Genomic DNA, 19147 nt, shown 5'->3' with positions numbered 1-19147 from the left:
AGAGTGACCTAGACAAATTGGAGGATTGGGCCAAAAGAAATCTGATGAAGTTCAACAAGGACAAGTGCAGAGTCCTGCACTTCAGACGGAAGAATCCTGTGCACCGCTACAGGCTGGGGACTGACTGGCTAATCAGCAGTTCTGCAGAAAAGGACCTGGGGATTACAGTGGATGAGAAGCTGGATATGAGTCAGCAGTGTGCCCTTCTTGCCAAGCAGGCTAATGGCATATTGGGCTGCATTGCCAGCAGATCGAAAGAAGTGATTATTTCCCTCTATTCGGCACTGGTGAGGCCACATCTGCAGTACTGTGTCCAGTTTTGGGCCCCACACTACAAGAAGGATGTGGAAAAATTGGAAAGAATCCAGCAGAGGAAAACAAAAATGATTAGGGGGCTGGGGCACATGACTTACGAGGAGAGGCTGAGGGAACCGTGATTGTTTAGTATGCAGAAAAGAAGAATGAGGGGGGATTTGATAGCAGCCTTCAACTATCTGGAAGGGGGTTCCAAAGAGGATGGAGCTCGGCTGTTCTCAGTGGTGGCAGATGACAGAACAAGGAGCAATGGTCTCAAGTTGCAGTGGGGGAAGTCTAGATTGGATATTAGGAAACACTATTTCACTAGGAAGGTGGTGAAGCACTGGAATGGGTTATCTAGCGAGGTGGTGAAACCTCCATGCTTAGAGATTTTTAAGGTCAGGCTTGACAAATCCCTGGCTGGGATGATTTAGTTAGTGTTAGTCCTGCTTTGAGCAGGGGATTGGACTAGATAACCTCCTGAGGTCTCTTCCAGCCCTAATCTTCTGTGATTCTATGATACTAAAGTTGCAAAATTTATCAGTGTGGATACCAGTGAATCTTTCTATGGGGGGTAAATAAGTTTGTGTCTACTGTAGCAAAGTCTCTTCCTGCCAATGAAAGAGACTGTCATTTCTTGTCACAAATAATGATACAGAATGGTGTAGCTGACACAGGTTCATCCTGTGGAGGGACAGCACACAGGCTTATGTTGCTCTCCTACCCCAAGAGGCCCTGACATAGGTGGCAAGTCTGGGAACAGAAGGACATAGATCAGGGTTGTGCTTGGAAGGGTCAAAAATACAGGGATTCTGGACAGCAAAAAACCCCATAGGCAACCCAGCTATGGTAAGTTAGAACAGCCCCTGGGACTCAGCCAACTTTATACTGGGGGCCATTTCGGCCTCTACAGCCACCCAGAATCTGGATGTTATCAAGGTGTTATAAAGCTACCTCTCAATCCATTATGATAATTATGGATTGGATTTTTTGTCATTCTCCCTTAACATTTTTGCAGCCTTGGCATACACATCAAAGACACATTTTCAAATCGAGTTTTTCCCCCCACAATATTTTGAGTCTGATTAAGGATTTCGTAGACCATGGAGATCTCAATTGTTGGTGCATTTGTGGTCGGCAAAAACCCAACATTGGCCTGAGTCATGCTGATCTTATTGCATGCCTGGATGTTCAAGCCAGTTCAGGAGCTGACTATCTGGTTATTTACATATTTGCCTGACCAGACCATACTTGATTCTTAACTTGAGCATTGTGAACGGCCTCTTCACTGGTTCCATCACAGCAGGGCCAACTTGGTTACCAGCATACAAGGAGGAAGGCAGTAATTGTGGAGGAGTGTTGCTGCATATTTTAACTTTCTCTGCACGTGGAGCCTTCTTGGGTTGTCCTGAGACTGCACTGCAATACCATTTACTCTATGTGATGTCCCTGCACCACTGAGTGTCTCCTCAAATCTGTTGATGCTGTCATACACCATAGTTGTAGGCATGCAAGGCAGAATGTTGGATGGTATTGCCACACCTGACTCATTCTCATTAGCCAGCTTCTGTAGACGGAGGGTGTGATGCTCTTCCCAAGGAGCCTAGAATCATAAATCACTGTGTTACCCTTCTGCCTCAGCAAAAGAGAGCTTTGCTGGAGCTTGGACTGTCATCTCCCTAGCACACCACTCTGTTTGCCTCACCAACAAACTCCTCAAGATTCTGCCAGTCTAAACCTTGCCTAACAGGTAACATTCAGTGAACCCCTTTTCCTGAGTTCCCCAGAGACATCGCAGTGCAGTCTCCAGTCCCTGGCACTGGACATTCACAGCAATTATAAAGTTCGCTGCCCCCAAAGAGATTAGCCGAGGACTCATACTTTATCTCTATTGTATTATCCACATGGAGGTGGTTTATAATCCTATGTTTAAGAATTGCATCAATTACTTCTCCTGGTAAGAAAATCTTAAAGGAAGACTTCTCAGCCTGTTGGAAAAATTGGTACAACTTTGGTCACCCTATAGTTCTGCAGCATAGTCATTGGTCTAAATGATAAATCATATATTAATGTAATTACAACTGTACTGTAATTCAGTTCCTTTGGTGTTTAGTGATTTGGAGCAATACCGCCCGGTCTTATTGATTAAATTGCAATTTAATTTCTCAAGTTGTTTCAGTACATTTGAAAATAAAAGATACCTCTATCCTCAACACTTAGTTATTTGTACAGAATAACCCACAGATTACATTCTAACTGACTATTCTATGTCAAACGAAGAATATGTTTATTAATAAGGAACATAGATTTAGGTGATACTAAGCAAGAGAAAAAGACAGGTATGGTTACAAACAAAACAAGACACCCTGTCTGGTGTCAAAGACTTAGCTTTAGCTAGTACAGTCTTTCCTAAACAGATTTCTCACTTACATCAAGCTACCAGCATCTCCAGCTCTCCAGGCAAAAGGATCCAATGTTCACAGAATGAGAGGGTGCTGTCTCCTTTTCCCCTCCTAAGTGATGGATAACTAAGGGGTTATTTCCTCTTCTTTTTATAATGCAGTACACCTTTGACATTATTCAAGTGTGTCCCCAGATAAAGTTTTTCTCTCGTGCTGCTATTCAAGACAAGCATGTCACCAGCTTTCATAAAAGATCTTTCTTGATACACTTTGTATACAAGCTTGTTGTACTATGTCGGTTGACTCAATTGCTTATTCTTTGGAGTTCAGACCCTCTGTCCTCCCCCTGGGGTGTCTGGACCCTGATTGTCACAGAGGGCAGTGTCCATTTCCTCCAGCTGACTATAAGATATCCCATGACTTAGTCATCTGAGTATTTTAATCAACTCCATGTTGCCAGTGAGGGATTTCAATGTCCACGGTTTGTGCCTGGCAGGTTTGTGCACACCTCCAATAATGGCATATATATAATCTTGGGAAAAGGACTGTATGAACCTTTGAATTTGTGAGAATGTTGTAGTCTCTTTTGTATCTCATGTAAACACCTTGAGGAAGTCTGAGAGATTTTGGCATTGAGGTGTAATCATTATCAAGCCTATCTGGCTTTGGAGGCCATGGTTGATCAAGGTTGGATTTCTTCAGATCCAACCACATGACCACAGCACATTTGCTTCAAGACCTGATCATGGTCTTCTGACAAAAGTGCATCCAGATCAGAGGCTATTCTTAGAGTCTCCTTAATTAACATTGCTGCAGCAATGTTACTCTGGTATCACCACATTTTGGCATTATTATCTGATATAATCTCCAGGCTATTACTGAATTTTGCTTCCAGTTTTCTCCAAACATGTTTCATAGAATCATAGAATATCAGGGTTGGACGGGACCTCAGGAGGTCATTTAGGACCAATTCCCAACAAAATCATCCCAGCCAGGGCTTCGTCAAGCCTGACCTAAAAAACCTCTAAGGATGGAGATTCCACCACCTCCCTAGGTAACCCATTCCAGTGCTTCACCACCGTCCCAGTTAAAAAGTTTTTCCTAATATCCAACCTAAACCTCCCCCACTGCAACTTGAGACCATTACTCCTTGTTCTGTCATGTGGTACCACTGAGAACAGTCTAGATCCATCCTCTTCGGAACCCCCTTTCAGGTAGTTGAAAACAGCTATCAAATCCCCCCTAATTTTCTTTTATTCAGACTAAACAATCACAGTTCCCTCAGCCTCTCCTCATAAGTCATGTGCTCCAGCCCCCTAATCATTTTTGTTGCCCTCTGCTGGATTCTTTCCAATTTTTCCACATCCTTCTTGTAGTGTGGGGCCCAAAACTGGACACAGTACTCCAGATGAGGCCTCACCAATGCCGAATAGAGGGGAATGATCACGTCCCTCGATCTGCTGGCAATGCCCCTACTTATACAGCCCAATATGCCGGTAGCCTTCTTGACAACAAGGGCACATTTGTTTCTTTGTTTGTGGCTTGATTTTTTTTTCAATACCAAGAGAGCTCATACGGACCACCAATTTCTGAGAGAGATTCATCATTGATACAACACAAGACTTTGAAAACAAGTTTGCAGATATAATTGAATAGCCTATCATATGATTCTTTTTCTTTCATAGAGTGCATCATATCATCATCTTCACCTAGATGACACTTGTGATTTTCTGTTGGTCTTGTTTTGTAGGCTCTATAATAAGATCTGTGATAGTGTGCTTCTGCTGCTCCCCGCTCCCTTGATGTAACAGCCAATATCTTTCTGTCCATCTTTTCTTCTGCTGTCTTCCATCCGGTCCTATCTGACCTGAGATCTACTGTTTAACACAGTGGCTCTCAGGACTTGGTTCTTTTCATGTACTTCGATACGTGATCATAAAAACATACAGACTTTTATATACTCTGGTGGATGATGATCCCATTCTCCTTATTGATTTGTGTGATTCACGGCCAATTTCTTCACTACAGCTGGAAAGTTTTGCTTGTTTTTCAAGCTGTGGCAGAGTTTTCTTGTATGTGAAGATCTTTTAACAATTTAGGTGATAAAATATGTTAGGTACTTCTTTGATGTCTTTTATATTGCATAATGGCAGCATCTTTTTGGAACTCTGTGGCTCTTAAAAGATTCTTCCATGATTCCAGGTCTCTTGGTTTGGTTAGATCTGTGAAAGGAGCCTCCACATCACATATCATATGTGTTTTTAGACTTACGTTCTGTTTGTGGGTGATTTTTGGGAACCTCTCAATCAGATTCCATTGTTCATTCAGTAATCACAACTGCATCATAGTTGTGAAGCAAATAAAGAGACAAACCCATATATCTTAGATTACAGTACCTTATTGTATACAACTAACTAAAAGTTGATTTTAAGTTGAAAAATAATAATGCCTTTAGAATCAAAATATTTTTTCACATGAAGCATGGCTCCCCTGTTGTTAGGTTGTTGGCAGTTGCCCCTGAAATGGTTATGCAAATTTGTCTTATTTGCATAGTTATTATTTTAATGAAAACTGTAATTACCCAAAATTGGCTGAAGATGTATTCCTTTTTTAGTCAAAAGATGGCCCATACCCATTTTTCACACAGCGTGCTTACCCTTACATATACGGTTTCCATGGAAACAGGCCTAACTCCACCTTTAAGCTGCCATGCAGAAAGGTCCAATACATATTTATGTAATGTGTATGCATGGACCTTTCAAAAAAAGATGGGAACTTGCCCATCCAGATGATACCAAAAGTTGTCTGGCTCATGGACTATATGCCTTTGGGCTCCTACTGCCTGGCACCCACTCCACACCCTCCCACAATGAGGGCTATAGTTTAAAGTGCACAATATAGCCCTGTATGTAGGTAGAAATTCAGCATTTTTAGCTGTTCTGCCTAGTTAGCCACAAATGTCACAGTAAGTGTTTTCCTTTTATTGTATTAGCGCCCTAGCTTTGTATAGCAGTAGCTTGAAAAGCCTTTGTATTTGTTGCCTTGCTTTTTCTCTCTATTGTAGTACTTCAACTTTTTATTGTGTGGGTTACCCGGCCTACCCCCATATCATAATGTGTGCCTATTACAATCTTTAGTCTGTAATTGTAAGACGAGCATCCTGCTTCATTGGAAGCATGCTCCTGAAGGGGGTTGTTCAAACTCTTCCTGTAGCATCACTTGGCTGTGCCACTACAGCCGGGCCACTAAAGGCGTGCAGTGTAGCTGCTGTTTCCATCCCCAGCGAGCGGCATTAGCGTAGTCGGCAGGAGCGTGCTCCTGCACTGCACTACACAGCTTTTAGCGATATGGCTGTGTCGCTACAGCTGTGCCGCTATAAGTTATGCAGTGTAGCCACTAGTTGTCGGCTCTCCTGCCAACAAAAAACGTCCACCCACAAAGAGCAGCGTTTGCATTGTCGGCAGGAGAACTCTCCTGTCAACAAAGCACTGTTCACATCAGCACTTGTCGTCGACAAAACTTTTGTCTTTCGGGGGTGTGTGTATTTTTTTTAACACCTCTGATCGACAAAAGTTTTGTCTTTCATTTGCCAGTGTAGACAAAGCCTTAGAGTCTCTTCTTTATCTAAGCTTAAACTGTTCTCTCTCATTCAGTAACTTAAACCCTTTTCCAGCTGAATGAGTTAGTCACATACTTATTTGCTTTTGAGTTGGAATTTTAATAGTGCAGATTATTTCCATATCAAGCACTTGAGAAAGGAATGATTCAGACTATGACACAGCCAAAAAAAGTGGAATATCCTACAGTCCTGTAATGATGAAAAGAATTGACAGACCAGCCTTCACCCAGCAGATACATTTATTAACTCCTACTGATACAAAAATTCCTCATCAAATTAGAGTACCAGAGAACTAGTACTGGTGTCTGCATATCTCTCATTCACTAGGATTATGAAAACTATAATGAACTGAAGTGGTGTGATATACAACACCAAAAATGTTTGTATTCCTTCATTTACATGGATGGCCAGTTACTGTTCAGCTAAAGAGACAGCTGTCTGACCTGTCCAGTTAACAAATGCATGTTTCCTCTTTGCTCTTCTCCTACACCCAGAAAACTCTAAAGAGGTCTTCAGTTATTTTAGCCATAGAACTCATTACTGTTTTGCTCAATAGAAATAAATCTTTCTACTTTTTTATAATTTCCCAAGTCTTAAGACTCCCAATACAGAAGTTCCCTGACTTACCAAGCGTTCCGTTCCGGAACGCCCCTATAAGTCGAATTTTGTGTAAGTCGGGAACGTCTCCCAGCATAGCTCCATAAGTAGGGCCGTCCCTAGACATTGTGGTGCCCTACGCAGCCCCCCTGTGGGTGGGGGGCTATGCCCAATGTCTGTGGGGGGCACGAGCAGGCTTGGGGAACGGGGAAACCGCCCCCCCAAGCACGAGCCGGCAATGCAGAGCGGGCTGGGGCCGGGTTGCTCCTTGCCACCCGGTGAGTGCCAAGTGCGCCCGACCCCTTCTGCAGTCCCCCAGGACGTAGCTCAGGGGAAGGGGTGGAGTGGGTGTGGGGCTGGGGCAGAGCGGGGGTGGGAAGAGGTGGGGTGAGGGCAGAGCACGTGCAGGGGCTGTGGGGATGGGGTGGACTGGGCGTGGGGAGGGAGCGCGGGCAGATTTCTGGCTGGGGGGATTGGGCTGGCCACTGGAGCAACATGCAGCTGCGTAGGGCACCAGGAAATTTGGCCCAATTTGGGGCACCCAAATTTCCTGGTGCCCTACACAGCTGTGTAGTTTGCATATGGGTAAGGACAGCCATGCCCATAAGTCTTCTAGTTGACCATCAATAATACAACATCCTAATATCCAGGGGGTTCTCAAACTGGGGGTCGGGACCCCTCAGGGGGTCATGAGGTTATTACCTGGGGGGTCGTGAGCTGTCAGCCTCCGCCCCAAACCCCGCTTTGCCTCCAGCATTTATAATGGTGTTAAATATATAAAAAAGTGTTTTTAATTTATTAGGGGGAGTCACACTCAGAGGCTTGCTATGTGAAAGGGGTCACCAGTACGAAAGTTTGAGAACCACTGCGATATACTTCTTTCCATAATTTTTCCTTTCTTTTCATTTCTATGTACTTTTCATATTTATAGTTAGGAGGGAAAATTGGTGTTTAATGAACAAACATACTGCTGGAAAACTGATAATTGAGCTATTGAACAGAGCTCTTGGTTGTTAAAGGGATGCAGTGCCCCTTTGGAATTACCTTTGCTTTGATTGACTGCTTTAAAAACTTGGCTGGCTTCCATAAGTCTGAAACAAAATCTACATCAGATGTTAGAGAAAGATGGAGCAGTTTTTCCTACTCTGTTCCTTGGCATAAGAGGAGAAAGAAAAAAATCAAGAGAGAATGCTGAATTTGGGCTGAAGATTATTTATGAAGGTCTCTTCCTTCTGCATTGAACAAAAATGTTCATATGGTCTGAAATGAATAACTGATCTTTGAACTCCAGTTGTATCTTGATACTTAATCTTAAATTAACTCAGTTGTTGGTCTCATATTACTCCTTAACAGAAGACGGTTGTTCAGTAGACTTAATGACATTTAATTTGGCACAATTAACAGACTGTTCGGCATAAATTCAGGATTGAGCTTTTTTCATAAAGAATAAAGCAGCAGCATAATTTCCATTTCCTCACACATTGCATGAACTCACTGATTCATTACAAAACCCATACAAAGAAAGACGTTTAATAATGAAGAAAAGAAATTCAGAAAAATGAAATAATCTATCTAGACTTGGTTAGTGGGACAGTGTGGTCCTGTGGATAGAGCCCTGGACTAAGTCCAGATGCTTGGGTTTTATTCATGACTCTGCCCTGTTGGTGTGACCTTGGACAAAATACTTTATCTCTCAGCCTCTCCCACGCTGTATTTGTCTTGTCTATTAAGTCTATAAGCTTTTCAAGACAGGGACTGTTTTTAACTATGTATATGTGCTTAGCTTGGTTGGAGTTTCTATATGGCCGTCCAACATCTTGAATTCACAGATGAAAGATGTGACAAAGTCGGCCCGTCAGTGGTGCTTAGCAATGGTATGGGAAAAGAGCCCAATGCGTGAGCGGCAAACCTTCTCGCAGAGGCTAGAGGTCCAATCACCAGACGGAAGTTGAAGCACACTCTGCTTCCTGGTTCACCTGTGCACTTCAACCTGGGCTCTCTAATACCTCTCCATGGTGACTGCACCAGTCTTCTCCAACCGGAACGATTGTAGGCAGGATTTTTCCAGTTGTCAGTGGGAATGCTGAATTTCTTGAGGCCTTGTTGCTGTATTGGAGCTTTGGCCTTTCTCTGCATTGCAGGCATTGCCTCCTCACCCCCCTCCCGCCTGCTGCTCACCTCCCTGTTCACCTCCTCACCCTGCTTGCCCACCCACCTCACCTCCCCGCCTCCTCACCTGAATATCGGGACAAATGGCATCTGTCTGGATGTGGGACAAAGGGCTAAATATCGGGCCAGTCCCGATTTTATTGAAGCGCATGGCCCCCCAAAGCGCAGGGCCCAGGGCTGTTGCCCCGATTCGCTCTGCTCAAGGGATGGCTCTGAGTACCCGTATCCCACAGACTCTACCGGACCACTAATACATGTATGCCTGTAACACTGGATCAACTCAGTGAACGGACGGACTTTCTGTTCCTCCCTAGGCTAGAGAGACTCCCTTTGAGGCTTCATTTTATACATCAATGCAAATAAGTTATGTATTGCCCCTCTGAGAGGATTAGTTACTGCCCCCTGACATGGGTTTTTATCACCCATTACCTTGTACATGTTGGTTCAATCAAAACATCTTTTTTATTATACTGTCATCCTGACCTTATCTTTTAAGAGAGGTCAGCATGTTCCTGTTATATTTGGGAGGAGGATGTTTGTACAATACTTGGTATTGGGGTGTTCTGGTACCAGCCTTCTGGAATGTGTTTGCGTGAGTCTCCTGTGCCTAGCCTTTCTTAGGAACGTGTGTGTTTTTGCAATACCAGCCCCGTTCTTTTCCAGGTTCTGTGAGCCAGGGCTTGCCTCTTGCTCACAACTTAACTTTGCTTTATAGCAGGAAAGCTTTGACCACTACTTTAGACCATACCAGGCTTCTGATACAAGGCCTTATGTTTCAGGTTCCCTTCCTACTACATTAAGCACTGGGTTCCTTTCAGTCTCCTGGATTATGGGGAAGTTCAGGTCAGCATATGATTAAAAAAAAGATGGGCCTGTCTCTTTCATGGGCTAAGCCAGAAAACCAAATATGAATGTCACTGAATTTTTGGAAAGTTTAGATTTGGATCTAATTTGAGAAATTAACTTTGTCACTCAGGTTCATCTCTTTCAAAACACTAAGTTGTAGAACTGGTTCTCCTTTCACACAATTTTTGTTATATCAGACATTGCTTATATGCTTACATTGCCTTGAGTGCAGGGGATTTGACTAAATGACCTCTTGAGGTCCCTTCCAATCCTACAATTCTATGATTCTACATCATAAATTCTCAATCTGAGGGTTATGTACAGGTTTCAGAAGATTGCGACCATTGTCTGTCTCTCTCTTTTATGGATAGACAGCAAGGGGCTCCCCAAACTTTGTGTGTATGTTCAATTGTAACATAGGAACGTGGTATGGAAAATAAATCAATAAAAATCAACTGTTTGTAGCTGCTCATAAGTTTGGAATCTTGGAGATGGATAGTAGATGGAGTTCAGGTCAGATGGTGAATAGTAACATGGTAAATTGTGGTTCTGCAGTTGGTGGGTATTTATTTTGAATGCATTCTAGAAAATGTGGGAAACTAAGAATGCAGTAAAATTACAGTGATACTGAGAAAGTCATTGTACTTTCGTGTTACCGCTGTCTTAAACAAACCAACCAACCAACCAACCAACCCCAGTGTTGGAAACAGGAATGGCTTTCCTCCTATCCAGCGATTTGTCCTGTATGAAAGAGGAAATGTCGCCCCTGAATAAGGCAGGGCGCTCTGAATCCAACCCAAACCATAGTGTGGTTTTCCCCTTTAGCGTGTCATAGCGGTTAGACATATTTTTGAAATCCTCCTCCCCGTGCTCCTCTGAAGGTTTGGAGGACCCGCTTCACTTCTTGTTTAACAAGACGACAAACCCGTGTGCGCAGTGCGCTGTCCCTCCCTCGTGCAAAGCCCAGCCAACAGCGCAACGCGCTGTGCCTTTAAGGGGCTCCTCGGCTGCACATGCTCTCTTTGTGGGGTAGTTGGCTTGTCTCTCATGTGAAGCAGCTGCAGCAGCAGCAGCACCAGGAGGAGGAGGAGGGTGGGTGGGAGAGAGCATTGCAATCGCAGCCCTTTCTTTAGCATGGAGGGGAGGGATTTCTGTTGACCGGCAGCCACCAACACAGGTTGATTTATTTAAGGGGGCAGGGCGGGCAGAGGTGTTTGGGACAAGGGAGCCGGTGTATCACCGGCCGAGGGCTACTGTGAAATAACCCCCACTGCGGGGGCTGTTAGTCCGCATCCTTCCCAGGCCAGTTGCTCCAGCGGCGGCAGCACCAGCAGCCGCCTGGGCTGGTGCTTGAGCCGCGCGCGTCCGCCAGGCTGAGGCGCCGGGTGATTCCTCCCGAGAGGAGCCGCCGCGCTCGCGCTCCGGGCCTGGCGGAGCGAGCGGCGGCGGCGGCTCTGAGCAGACCAAGGGAGGAAGCGGGGTGGGGAGGCATCAAACCGGCCAGGCGGCGCTGAGCGGAGATTATAAGGAGCCCTGGAAAATGGCTGCTTGGAAACTGTCAGCTGGGACAGCGGCTGGCTGCTAATCCCCCCCCCCCCAGTAGGGGGGCAGATAAGGGCGCCCCGTCCCTCCGCTTGCGACTGACCCCCCCGCTCCTGGGCCGCCTGGTTGGGGGATGCTGTAGAGGGCTCGGGAGCGCTCAGTCCCCAGCTGAGGGGAGAGGAGGCGGCAGCTGCCTTCCCCGCTGCTGCCCTTGTGGGGGTCCCGTTATCAGCGGCGACGGGGGAGCTGGTGAGGCGGAACCGCACGGTCACGAGCCAGGCTCCCCCTCCGTGGAGAAGGGGAGCGGGGCTGCGAGGGCCGGGCTCTCCCTCACGGGTGGCGGCGGCGCTGGGCTCGGGGAGTGGAGGGGGGGTTGGCTCGCCCTGACAGGATTAATTCTCTCCAGGACGCTCTCCCAGCGGCTGAGGGTGGGGGCCGCCCGCAGCCTCTCAGTGCCGCCGTCCGGCGCGGGTCGGGTGGCCGGGCGGGGGTGTGTTCCGAGCCGCCCGGCGGAGTCCGCGCGTCCGGCGGCGACGATGGATCTGGGGAGCGCCTGGCGGAGGGTGGCAGGCTCCCCTGCGCCCCACGGAGTCTGGAGACCTTGTTCCTCTTCCCCCTGCTGCTCCGCCTCGCTGCTGGATGTGAACAGCTGGCTGCTCTTCTACGGCGTCCTGTACCTGGTGCTCTATGCCCAGGTGTCCCAGTCCAAGCCCTGTGACAGGAGCTCCTGCTTCTCCGGGCGGTGTGTCAACTCCACCTGCCTCTGTGACCAGGGCTGGGTAGGAGACCAGTGCCAGCATTGCCAGGGCCGGTTCAAGTAAGTCTCTGCTTAATGTATGATCATTCCTCCCCCCCCCCCCCTGTGTTTGCCTGTGCCTGGCATGATTTTGTGGGTGTGTGACTGAAGTAGGTTACAGAAGTTGGAGATGAAATAGGCCCACCACACACAAGTCCTCTCCCCCCCTTCCCCTGCAAATGCAGATCAGATGTTGAATTGATGAATACAGTTTTAAAATTTTTATTAAGGGTAATGTTAAAATGATACACAGGTTAAGGAAAGAGTGTCTGTCTTAATACTGCTGTCCCTTCTGCGACCCTTATGAAAATGACATGCATCTCCAGGAGCTTCCCTGGTGAAGGAAAAAACGTTAATACATTTGAATGATTTTCCTTCAGGGGACTAAAATCTTTCTCCCATTCCACTTCTCCTCCCACCAACCTTCTTTCAAGTGCTCTAACAAGACAGGCATTAATTAACACACACCTAGCATCATATATATATATATATATGCTTTCCATTCATTATTGAACAATATAATATGGGTTAATTATGGTTCTGTGGGAAGAAGAGGTGGTGTTGGGGTGGTGGTGCTTAACTTATGAAATCTCCCTGCAAGGGCTGAATGAGTCAAAGAGATTGAACTATGTTTTCACTCCTGAAAGTGGACTAATACATGCTGACTGGATAGTGCGGGGGAAGCATACACTGATACCCTGATTTATCTATTCTGTGGATACAATGGAAGATTGAGTTTCTAGCGCTGTCACTCTGATCCTTTGCTAAGCTTGCTTAAAAGGAAGTTAGCATAGCTCAGTGGATAAGATACTAGACTGGGAGTGAGATGACCAGTGTTCTGCTTCCAGTTTGCAACTAATCTGTGGCATGACCTTAGACAAATCACTTAGCCTCTCTGTTTTCTTTACATATCCGATATGGCTAAATTTTACTCACCCTTTCTTATGAAGCACTTTGAGATCTACAGCTGAAAAATGCCATATGATATCTAGTTAACAATAACAGTGTGCTTGATATCTGTAAGAGGCAACATCACAAATTATGTCTTCAAGGGGAATTTAAAAAGAGAATACTGTCAACTAAATTATTTAAAACCTATTTAGATTTGGGTAAAAGTCCCCCCCTCCCCCTTTGGCAAATGAAAACTGAACAAGATGGCTTCCATGTTATCTTTAATAATTATGAATGTTAAAAAAATGTTTGATTTTGGGTGCAGGTGAGCAAAATGAGCATACTTTTCAGGCAAACAAGTCACTCTAGTTAACTTAAGGAACAGTTACAAGACATGTTGTCTAAAGTAATGTACCTGCTCTGGGAAGAGCAGAATTTGCCTGAGAACTTGATAATCTTGTGTTTGTTCCATTAGTGAGTTGTTGACTGACTTGGAAAAGGGAGGGCAAATATGAAAGATGGAGATATTAAGCCGTTTCATCTGCATGCTAACTACAGTTAAAATTGATATGTTAAGTACATGTGTGAAAGATTTGGGGTTTTGTAACTGGTCAGTAACCCTGGAACCATGGGCTAATTGTCAGGAGGATTGTGAATGACAGGAGGGGAAGCCTCTGTGGATCTTCTTTGTGTACAATGATCAGCAGTAGACATGCTTATAGAGCCAGGAATGCCTTGCTTCAAAGGGATTATCTATATCCTGTAGCTTGATGCCAGTCACAGCATATCCTAATAGTACAAGGGCTAGGTCAAACTTTAATCTTTTGATTAAATTTCAAAGCTTGTAATTAATGAATATATTCTCTCATGGGTTACTAAAGCTGATGACACTAGAATGCCTTTAGGCATTAGCCCTTAGAGGAATTTTCTTGATTATTTGGTATTAAAGCATTTGTTTGTTTACATCAGTTGCATTTGTCAGGTTAACTTAATGGCCAGAAGCACGTTGGTTACATTTTGCCTCATGGCACTCTGCTCAATTCCAGTAGAATGCTAATAATCCATCCTCACCTAGAGGAAGGTCTAGCTGTATATTAAAAGGGCAACATTTCCTTAGTTAAGTGCACAATGTTTAAGACTTGGATCCTTGGGGGTTTTGGTAAAATCAGAATGCATTTGTCATTAGCTACTCTATTCTAGGGTGCATATCATTAAGTGTCACTGATGCCAACATTATAATTTTGTTACAGAACGAGCTTTTTGCTTATTTGGAAGAACTGCTTTTAAAGATACACTGGTCTGGAAAAGTTATCGAGATTGGGTGCCATAAAGCTTTACTTTTGAGAAGAAAAATGTACCGTACTCTGTTAAAACTATGTGGTGGTAATATAGCATTGTAAAGCCTTATCCAATCTAAGTGGGGGCTGTGTAAAGTTTGCCATTATTTGGTAGCACAAATGACTTACAAGCCATGAAATTTAGCTAGGTGCTTAACAGTGTGATGATTAGTGTATTGTAAATGTCTAGAATAGATAGCAGCTGGAATATGGGTGCAGAAGAGGGAAAGCGATATCATAAGCTTTGCCTTGCAGCCATGTGATTTGAAGGCCTTTCTGACTTGTACAGAATACGTGGAGGCTTTCTTGTTATAATGGAACTAGCCCATCCCATTCTCATCTGTCTGTGAGGCAGAACCATCTGCTGTAGACCTGTGCAGCCAATGGCGAGGTTTTTCACAGTGACACTTGTAGGTGAGGACTGTCTGTGACCTCACTGACGCTTGTTGCTCCAATCAATAACAATTATTGTAGAGAATGTTTCAACAAGAGCAGAGATGTTATTGATAAGCATGTTGGACTATTGTACATGCAATTAAAATTAAAACAGGATGTAAATACAAGGTATACAAAAACGTTAATTGAATATAGAATTCTGTCCTGACTTTGAACATGCCTATATTATTTTAAAGTGGAGTTCTATGCTTCAACAGTTTGAAGTGTGTGAGAGAGTGGGTACAAGGTTAAAAATGAACTTTTAACTGATTTAAACTTGACTGGTAGAGGTGAAAAGCATGTTGGGATTCTTTGGGATTTTAAGGTGAGGCTTAATACACAAAGAACTGGGATCTTTCTTTAAAATAAAGTCTTCCTTCCTGGAAAAGGATCTAGAATTAGTTGAGCTCTGGGAATGAGTGATTTGAATTAGCAAACATTGAAAGCATTAACATAAGGGAAAGACTCTTGGGAGTCTTGGGGCCCATTAATTCTCATGTGAGTATTTTTTTTTTCTAAATTGAGGAATAGCAACCTAGTAGAGAGACATCAAAGATGATTGATCAATCTTAGTAAGCAGGTGTCAAAATTAATTGACTGATTCCATGGTAACCTAGCTTTTCCTCTATAGGGAATCTGTTACCGGAGGGAAGATTATTCTCTAAATGTTGCTTTGGGATGGATGAAAGATAGATAGGGAAAAAGTGAATAGGTGAAAATAGTAGCTAAATCTTTGTTAAAGTGCATTATTTGCTTCCTCTCCATATATCTACATTGTACTTTCTCCTGAATGAAGAAAACTGTGCCCAGAACACACAACTTAAACAGAGTAAGTACTGACCTACAGCAAAAATTGGAATTTAATTTAATTTATGGAGATATCCCATCTCCTAGAACTGGAAGGGACCTTGAAAGGTCATAGAGTCCAGCCCCCTGCCTTCACTAGCAGGACCAAGTACTGATTTTGCCCCAGATCCCCAAGTGGCCCCCTCAAGGATTGAACTCACAACCCTGGGTTTAGCAGGCCAATGCTCAAACCACTGAGCTATCCCTCCCCCCATGGAATGGGAGGGCGAAGTTTGGATTTTTAAATCAGATAGACCTAGCCAATAGAAGTATATGGAAAGACATTCCAGGGAGCATGGGGGAGATACCTCCATGTCTATAAAGTACCTAACAGACTTTTGGATGTTAAATCAATAACAATGCCGTTCTCTGTCTGCTGTCTGTCACAATCCATGTGCTATTTCAGATCAAACTAGCCATTTTTCAGCGGATTTGGTTTTAATAATGTTGAATTTAACACTGATACAACATTTAACTCAGACCTTTTCTGCCAGCTTTGCTGTCCCATAGGCTTTTATCTGTGGACTCCTTTACTCACACTCTGGATATCCTTTGTAGAAAGCTGTGTCCATGAGGAGTAATGTACCACCTGCCCCAGTGAGTCAGCAGAACCCAGTTAACTCTTTCTTAGGAGGATCAACACTTGCTAACAAAGAGGGGTGTAATGGGTACTAGTCTGCTACAAGATGAGATCTGAGCGACTATTTAAGTATAATTTTAACACTTCAGTTGAATAGATAGTTAAGATCTGTGCTAAAATTCTGGGGGATTGATTTTTTTCTTACATTTTTCTTCAATCTTTGTGTGACTTTCAAGTGCCTGTCCCAATGTATCAAGTGCTTCTAGGCTCTAGGGTTTATTCCTTGTTGTACTGTTTGTATGGTAGCATCCTTTCCCATTATGACACCAAATTCATATGCTTGTAATTTTCCAGATTGTTCACCTTTGAGGCTGACATTTTCCAGACCTATTCTCTGCTGACAGTGAATTTTTAATTTTTTTAAAGAGGTTAAATTGAAGTTAAATACAGATATATTCTTTGCTCTTTTTTTCATATTATTTCCCACTCTTCAGCAAAATACAACATTAATTGTCCACATCAAAAAACATTAAGTGGAATATCCAGTCACACAAAAACAAACACTATATAACAGGTAAACAGGAAGGAAATAAAATCTGTTGTTTGTAGGGGGACAGGCAACAAGCCAGGGAGACCCAAGTTGTTACAAGTTCTCTGTAATAGCACAATTCCTAGGGTAAGCACATATTCAAATATAGAGAACGAAAGCACATTGGTCAGTTTCATCTTCTCCGCATGGCTTCATTTTGGAGTTTTTATTCAGTTTTCTTTCTTTTATCAGTAGTAGCACAAACTTCTGAAGAATAACCTAAGTCTTGTTACCATAAAGCGTCATAGAAGCAGATACCTCTTGAGTAATAAAATATTTGCATCTAGATTAGGGCCATTGATTAATCAGTTAACTCATGCGATTAACTCATATTAATTGCGATTAAAAAATTAATCATGATTAATCACAGTTTTAATCTCACTGTTAATAGAATACCAATTGAAATTTATTAAATATTTTGGATCATTTTTCTACATTTTCAAATATTTGATTTCAATTTACAACACGATACAAAGTGCATAGTGCTCACTTTATATTTTTATTACAAATATTTACATTGTAAAAATGATAAAAGAAATATATGCGGTGAATTGATAAATACTAAGTACTATAGTGCACTCTCTATTGTGAAAGTGCATATAGTAAAACTTTAGAATCTGTAAGTCCACTCAGTCTTATTCTTGGTCAGCCAGTCACGTAGACAAACAAGTTTGTTTTACATTTACGGGAGATAATGCCACCCACTTCTTATTTATAGTGTCACCTGAAAATGAGAACAAGTGTTCACATGGCACTGTTGTAGACGGCATTGCTAAGTATTTATGGGTCAGCTATGCTAAACGTTCTTATGCCCCTTCGTGCTTTGGCCACCATTCCAGAGGACATGCTTCCATGCTGATGATGCTCGTTAAATTTAATTAATGCATTATTTTTTTATGACCGAATTCTCCCCCAAGGAGTTCAATGTCTCCTACTGTGTTTTACCTGCATTCTGCCATATATTTCATGTTATGGATGACGACCCAGTACATGTTGTTTGATTTAAGAATGCTTTCACTGCAGATCTGACAAAATGCAAAGAAGGTAACAATGTGAGGTTTCTAAAGATACTTACAGAACTCGACCCAAGTTTTAAGAATCTGAAGTGGGATGAGGTATAGAGCATGTTTTCAGAAGTCTTAAAAGAGTCCGATGCGGAAACTACAGAACCCCCGAACCACCAAAAAAGAAAATCAACCTTTTGTTGGTGGCGTCTGACTCATGATGATGAAAATGAACGTGCATCAGTCTGCACTGCTTTGGATTGTTATCGAGCAGAACCTATCATCAACATGGAAGCATGTCCTCTGGGATGTAAATATCTTGCGACACTGGCTACAACAGTGCCATGCGAACTTTCAGGTGACATTATAAACAAGCAGGGAGCATTATCTCCTGCAAATTATAAACAAACTTGTTTGTCTGAGCAATTGGTTGAACAAGAAGTAGGACTGAGTGGACTTGTAGGCTCTAAAATTTTACATTGTTTTATTTTTGAGTGCAATTAGTTTTTGTACATAATTCTACAATTTTCATGCTAGAGATTGCACTACAGTACTTGTATAGTATTTTTCAAATCACCAAATACCTTTTTTACAGTGCAAATATTTGTAATAAAATAAATATAAAGTGAGCACTGTACAATTTGTATTCTGTTGTAATTGAAATCAATATATTTGAAAATATAGGAAACATCCAAAAATATTTAAATAAATGGTATTTGTTTTACAGAGCGATTTAATGATGCAATTAATCACGATTAATTTTTTAATCGCTTGACAGCCCTGATCCATACTAATTTGAGCAGCAAGACTCCTCAACAAACACTTACTAAATTGTATTTCCTAGTTTCATTGAATTCACGTGTATTAATATTTTTACTGGATTGCAGTGGACTCCCTCCATGTCCTGAGAATTAGTGAGGCTTGTCAAGGCTGAATCCCCACTCTGTCATTTTGAGTACAGAAGGTGGGGGCCTGCATGGATTTTAAAAATTAATACTTGCCACTCCAGGCTTATATTAAACTCCCAAGGTTACAGCTTTTCTCTGACCTTGGCTTGGTAAATGCTGCCACCACCCAAATGCCAAGAACCCGCTTGGGCCCAGGAAGGAGCACTTGGGAATTCCTTCCTGTGGGGTACCCTCAAGCCCTTTCACCCCCTCTGCGGGGAAGAGCTCAGAAAGAAAACAAAGGAAATTA

The 19147-nt window shown here is 43.2% G+C and overlaps 1 protein-coding gene across 6 annotated transcripts in view; it reads left to right on the top strand.

Moving 5' to 3' along the window:
• Nucleotides 1–11451: 11451 nt before the first annotated feature.
• The window catches only part of ATRNL1 (attractin like 1), a 976173-nt gene continuing 968477 nt past the window's right edge, over nt 11452–19147 (top strand). For 5 of the 6 annotated variants that reach the window (XR_010589324.1, XM_065552410.1, XM_005293857.5 and 2 more), the window contains exon 1: nt 11864–12289. Coding sequence is in view for 5 of the 6 variants with exons in the window: in XM_065552410.1 (XP_065408482.1) it covers nt 12009–12289 (281 nt within the window). In the remaining variant the exon portion in view is untranslated. Of the gene's footprint in view, nt 12290–19147 lie in introns of all 6 variants that reach the window. The other variant, XM_005293856.5, reaches the window with a different exon arrangement.

The sequence above is a fragment of the Chrysemys picta genome, chromosome 7 (genome assembly GCF_011386835.1).
Source record: "Chrysemys picta bellii isolate R12L10 chromosome 7, ASM1138683v2, whole genome shotgun sequence".
NCBI classification, from domain to species: Eukaryota; Metazoa; Chordata; order Testudines; family Emydidae; genus Chrysemys; species Chrysemys picta.
The sequence above is the reverse complement of the archived record's forward strand: the minus strand, read 5'-3'. Positions and strand labels throughout refer to the sequence as shown.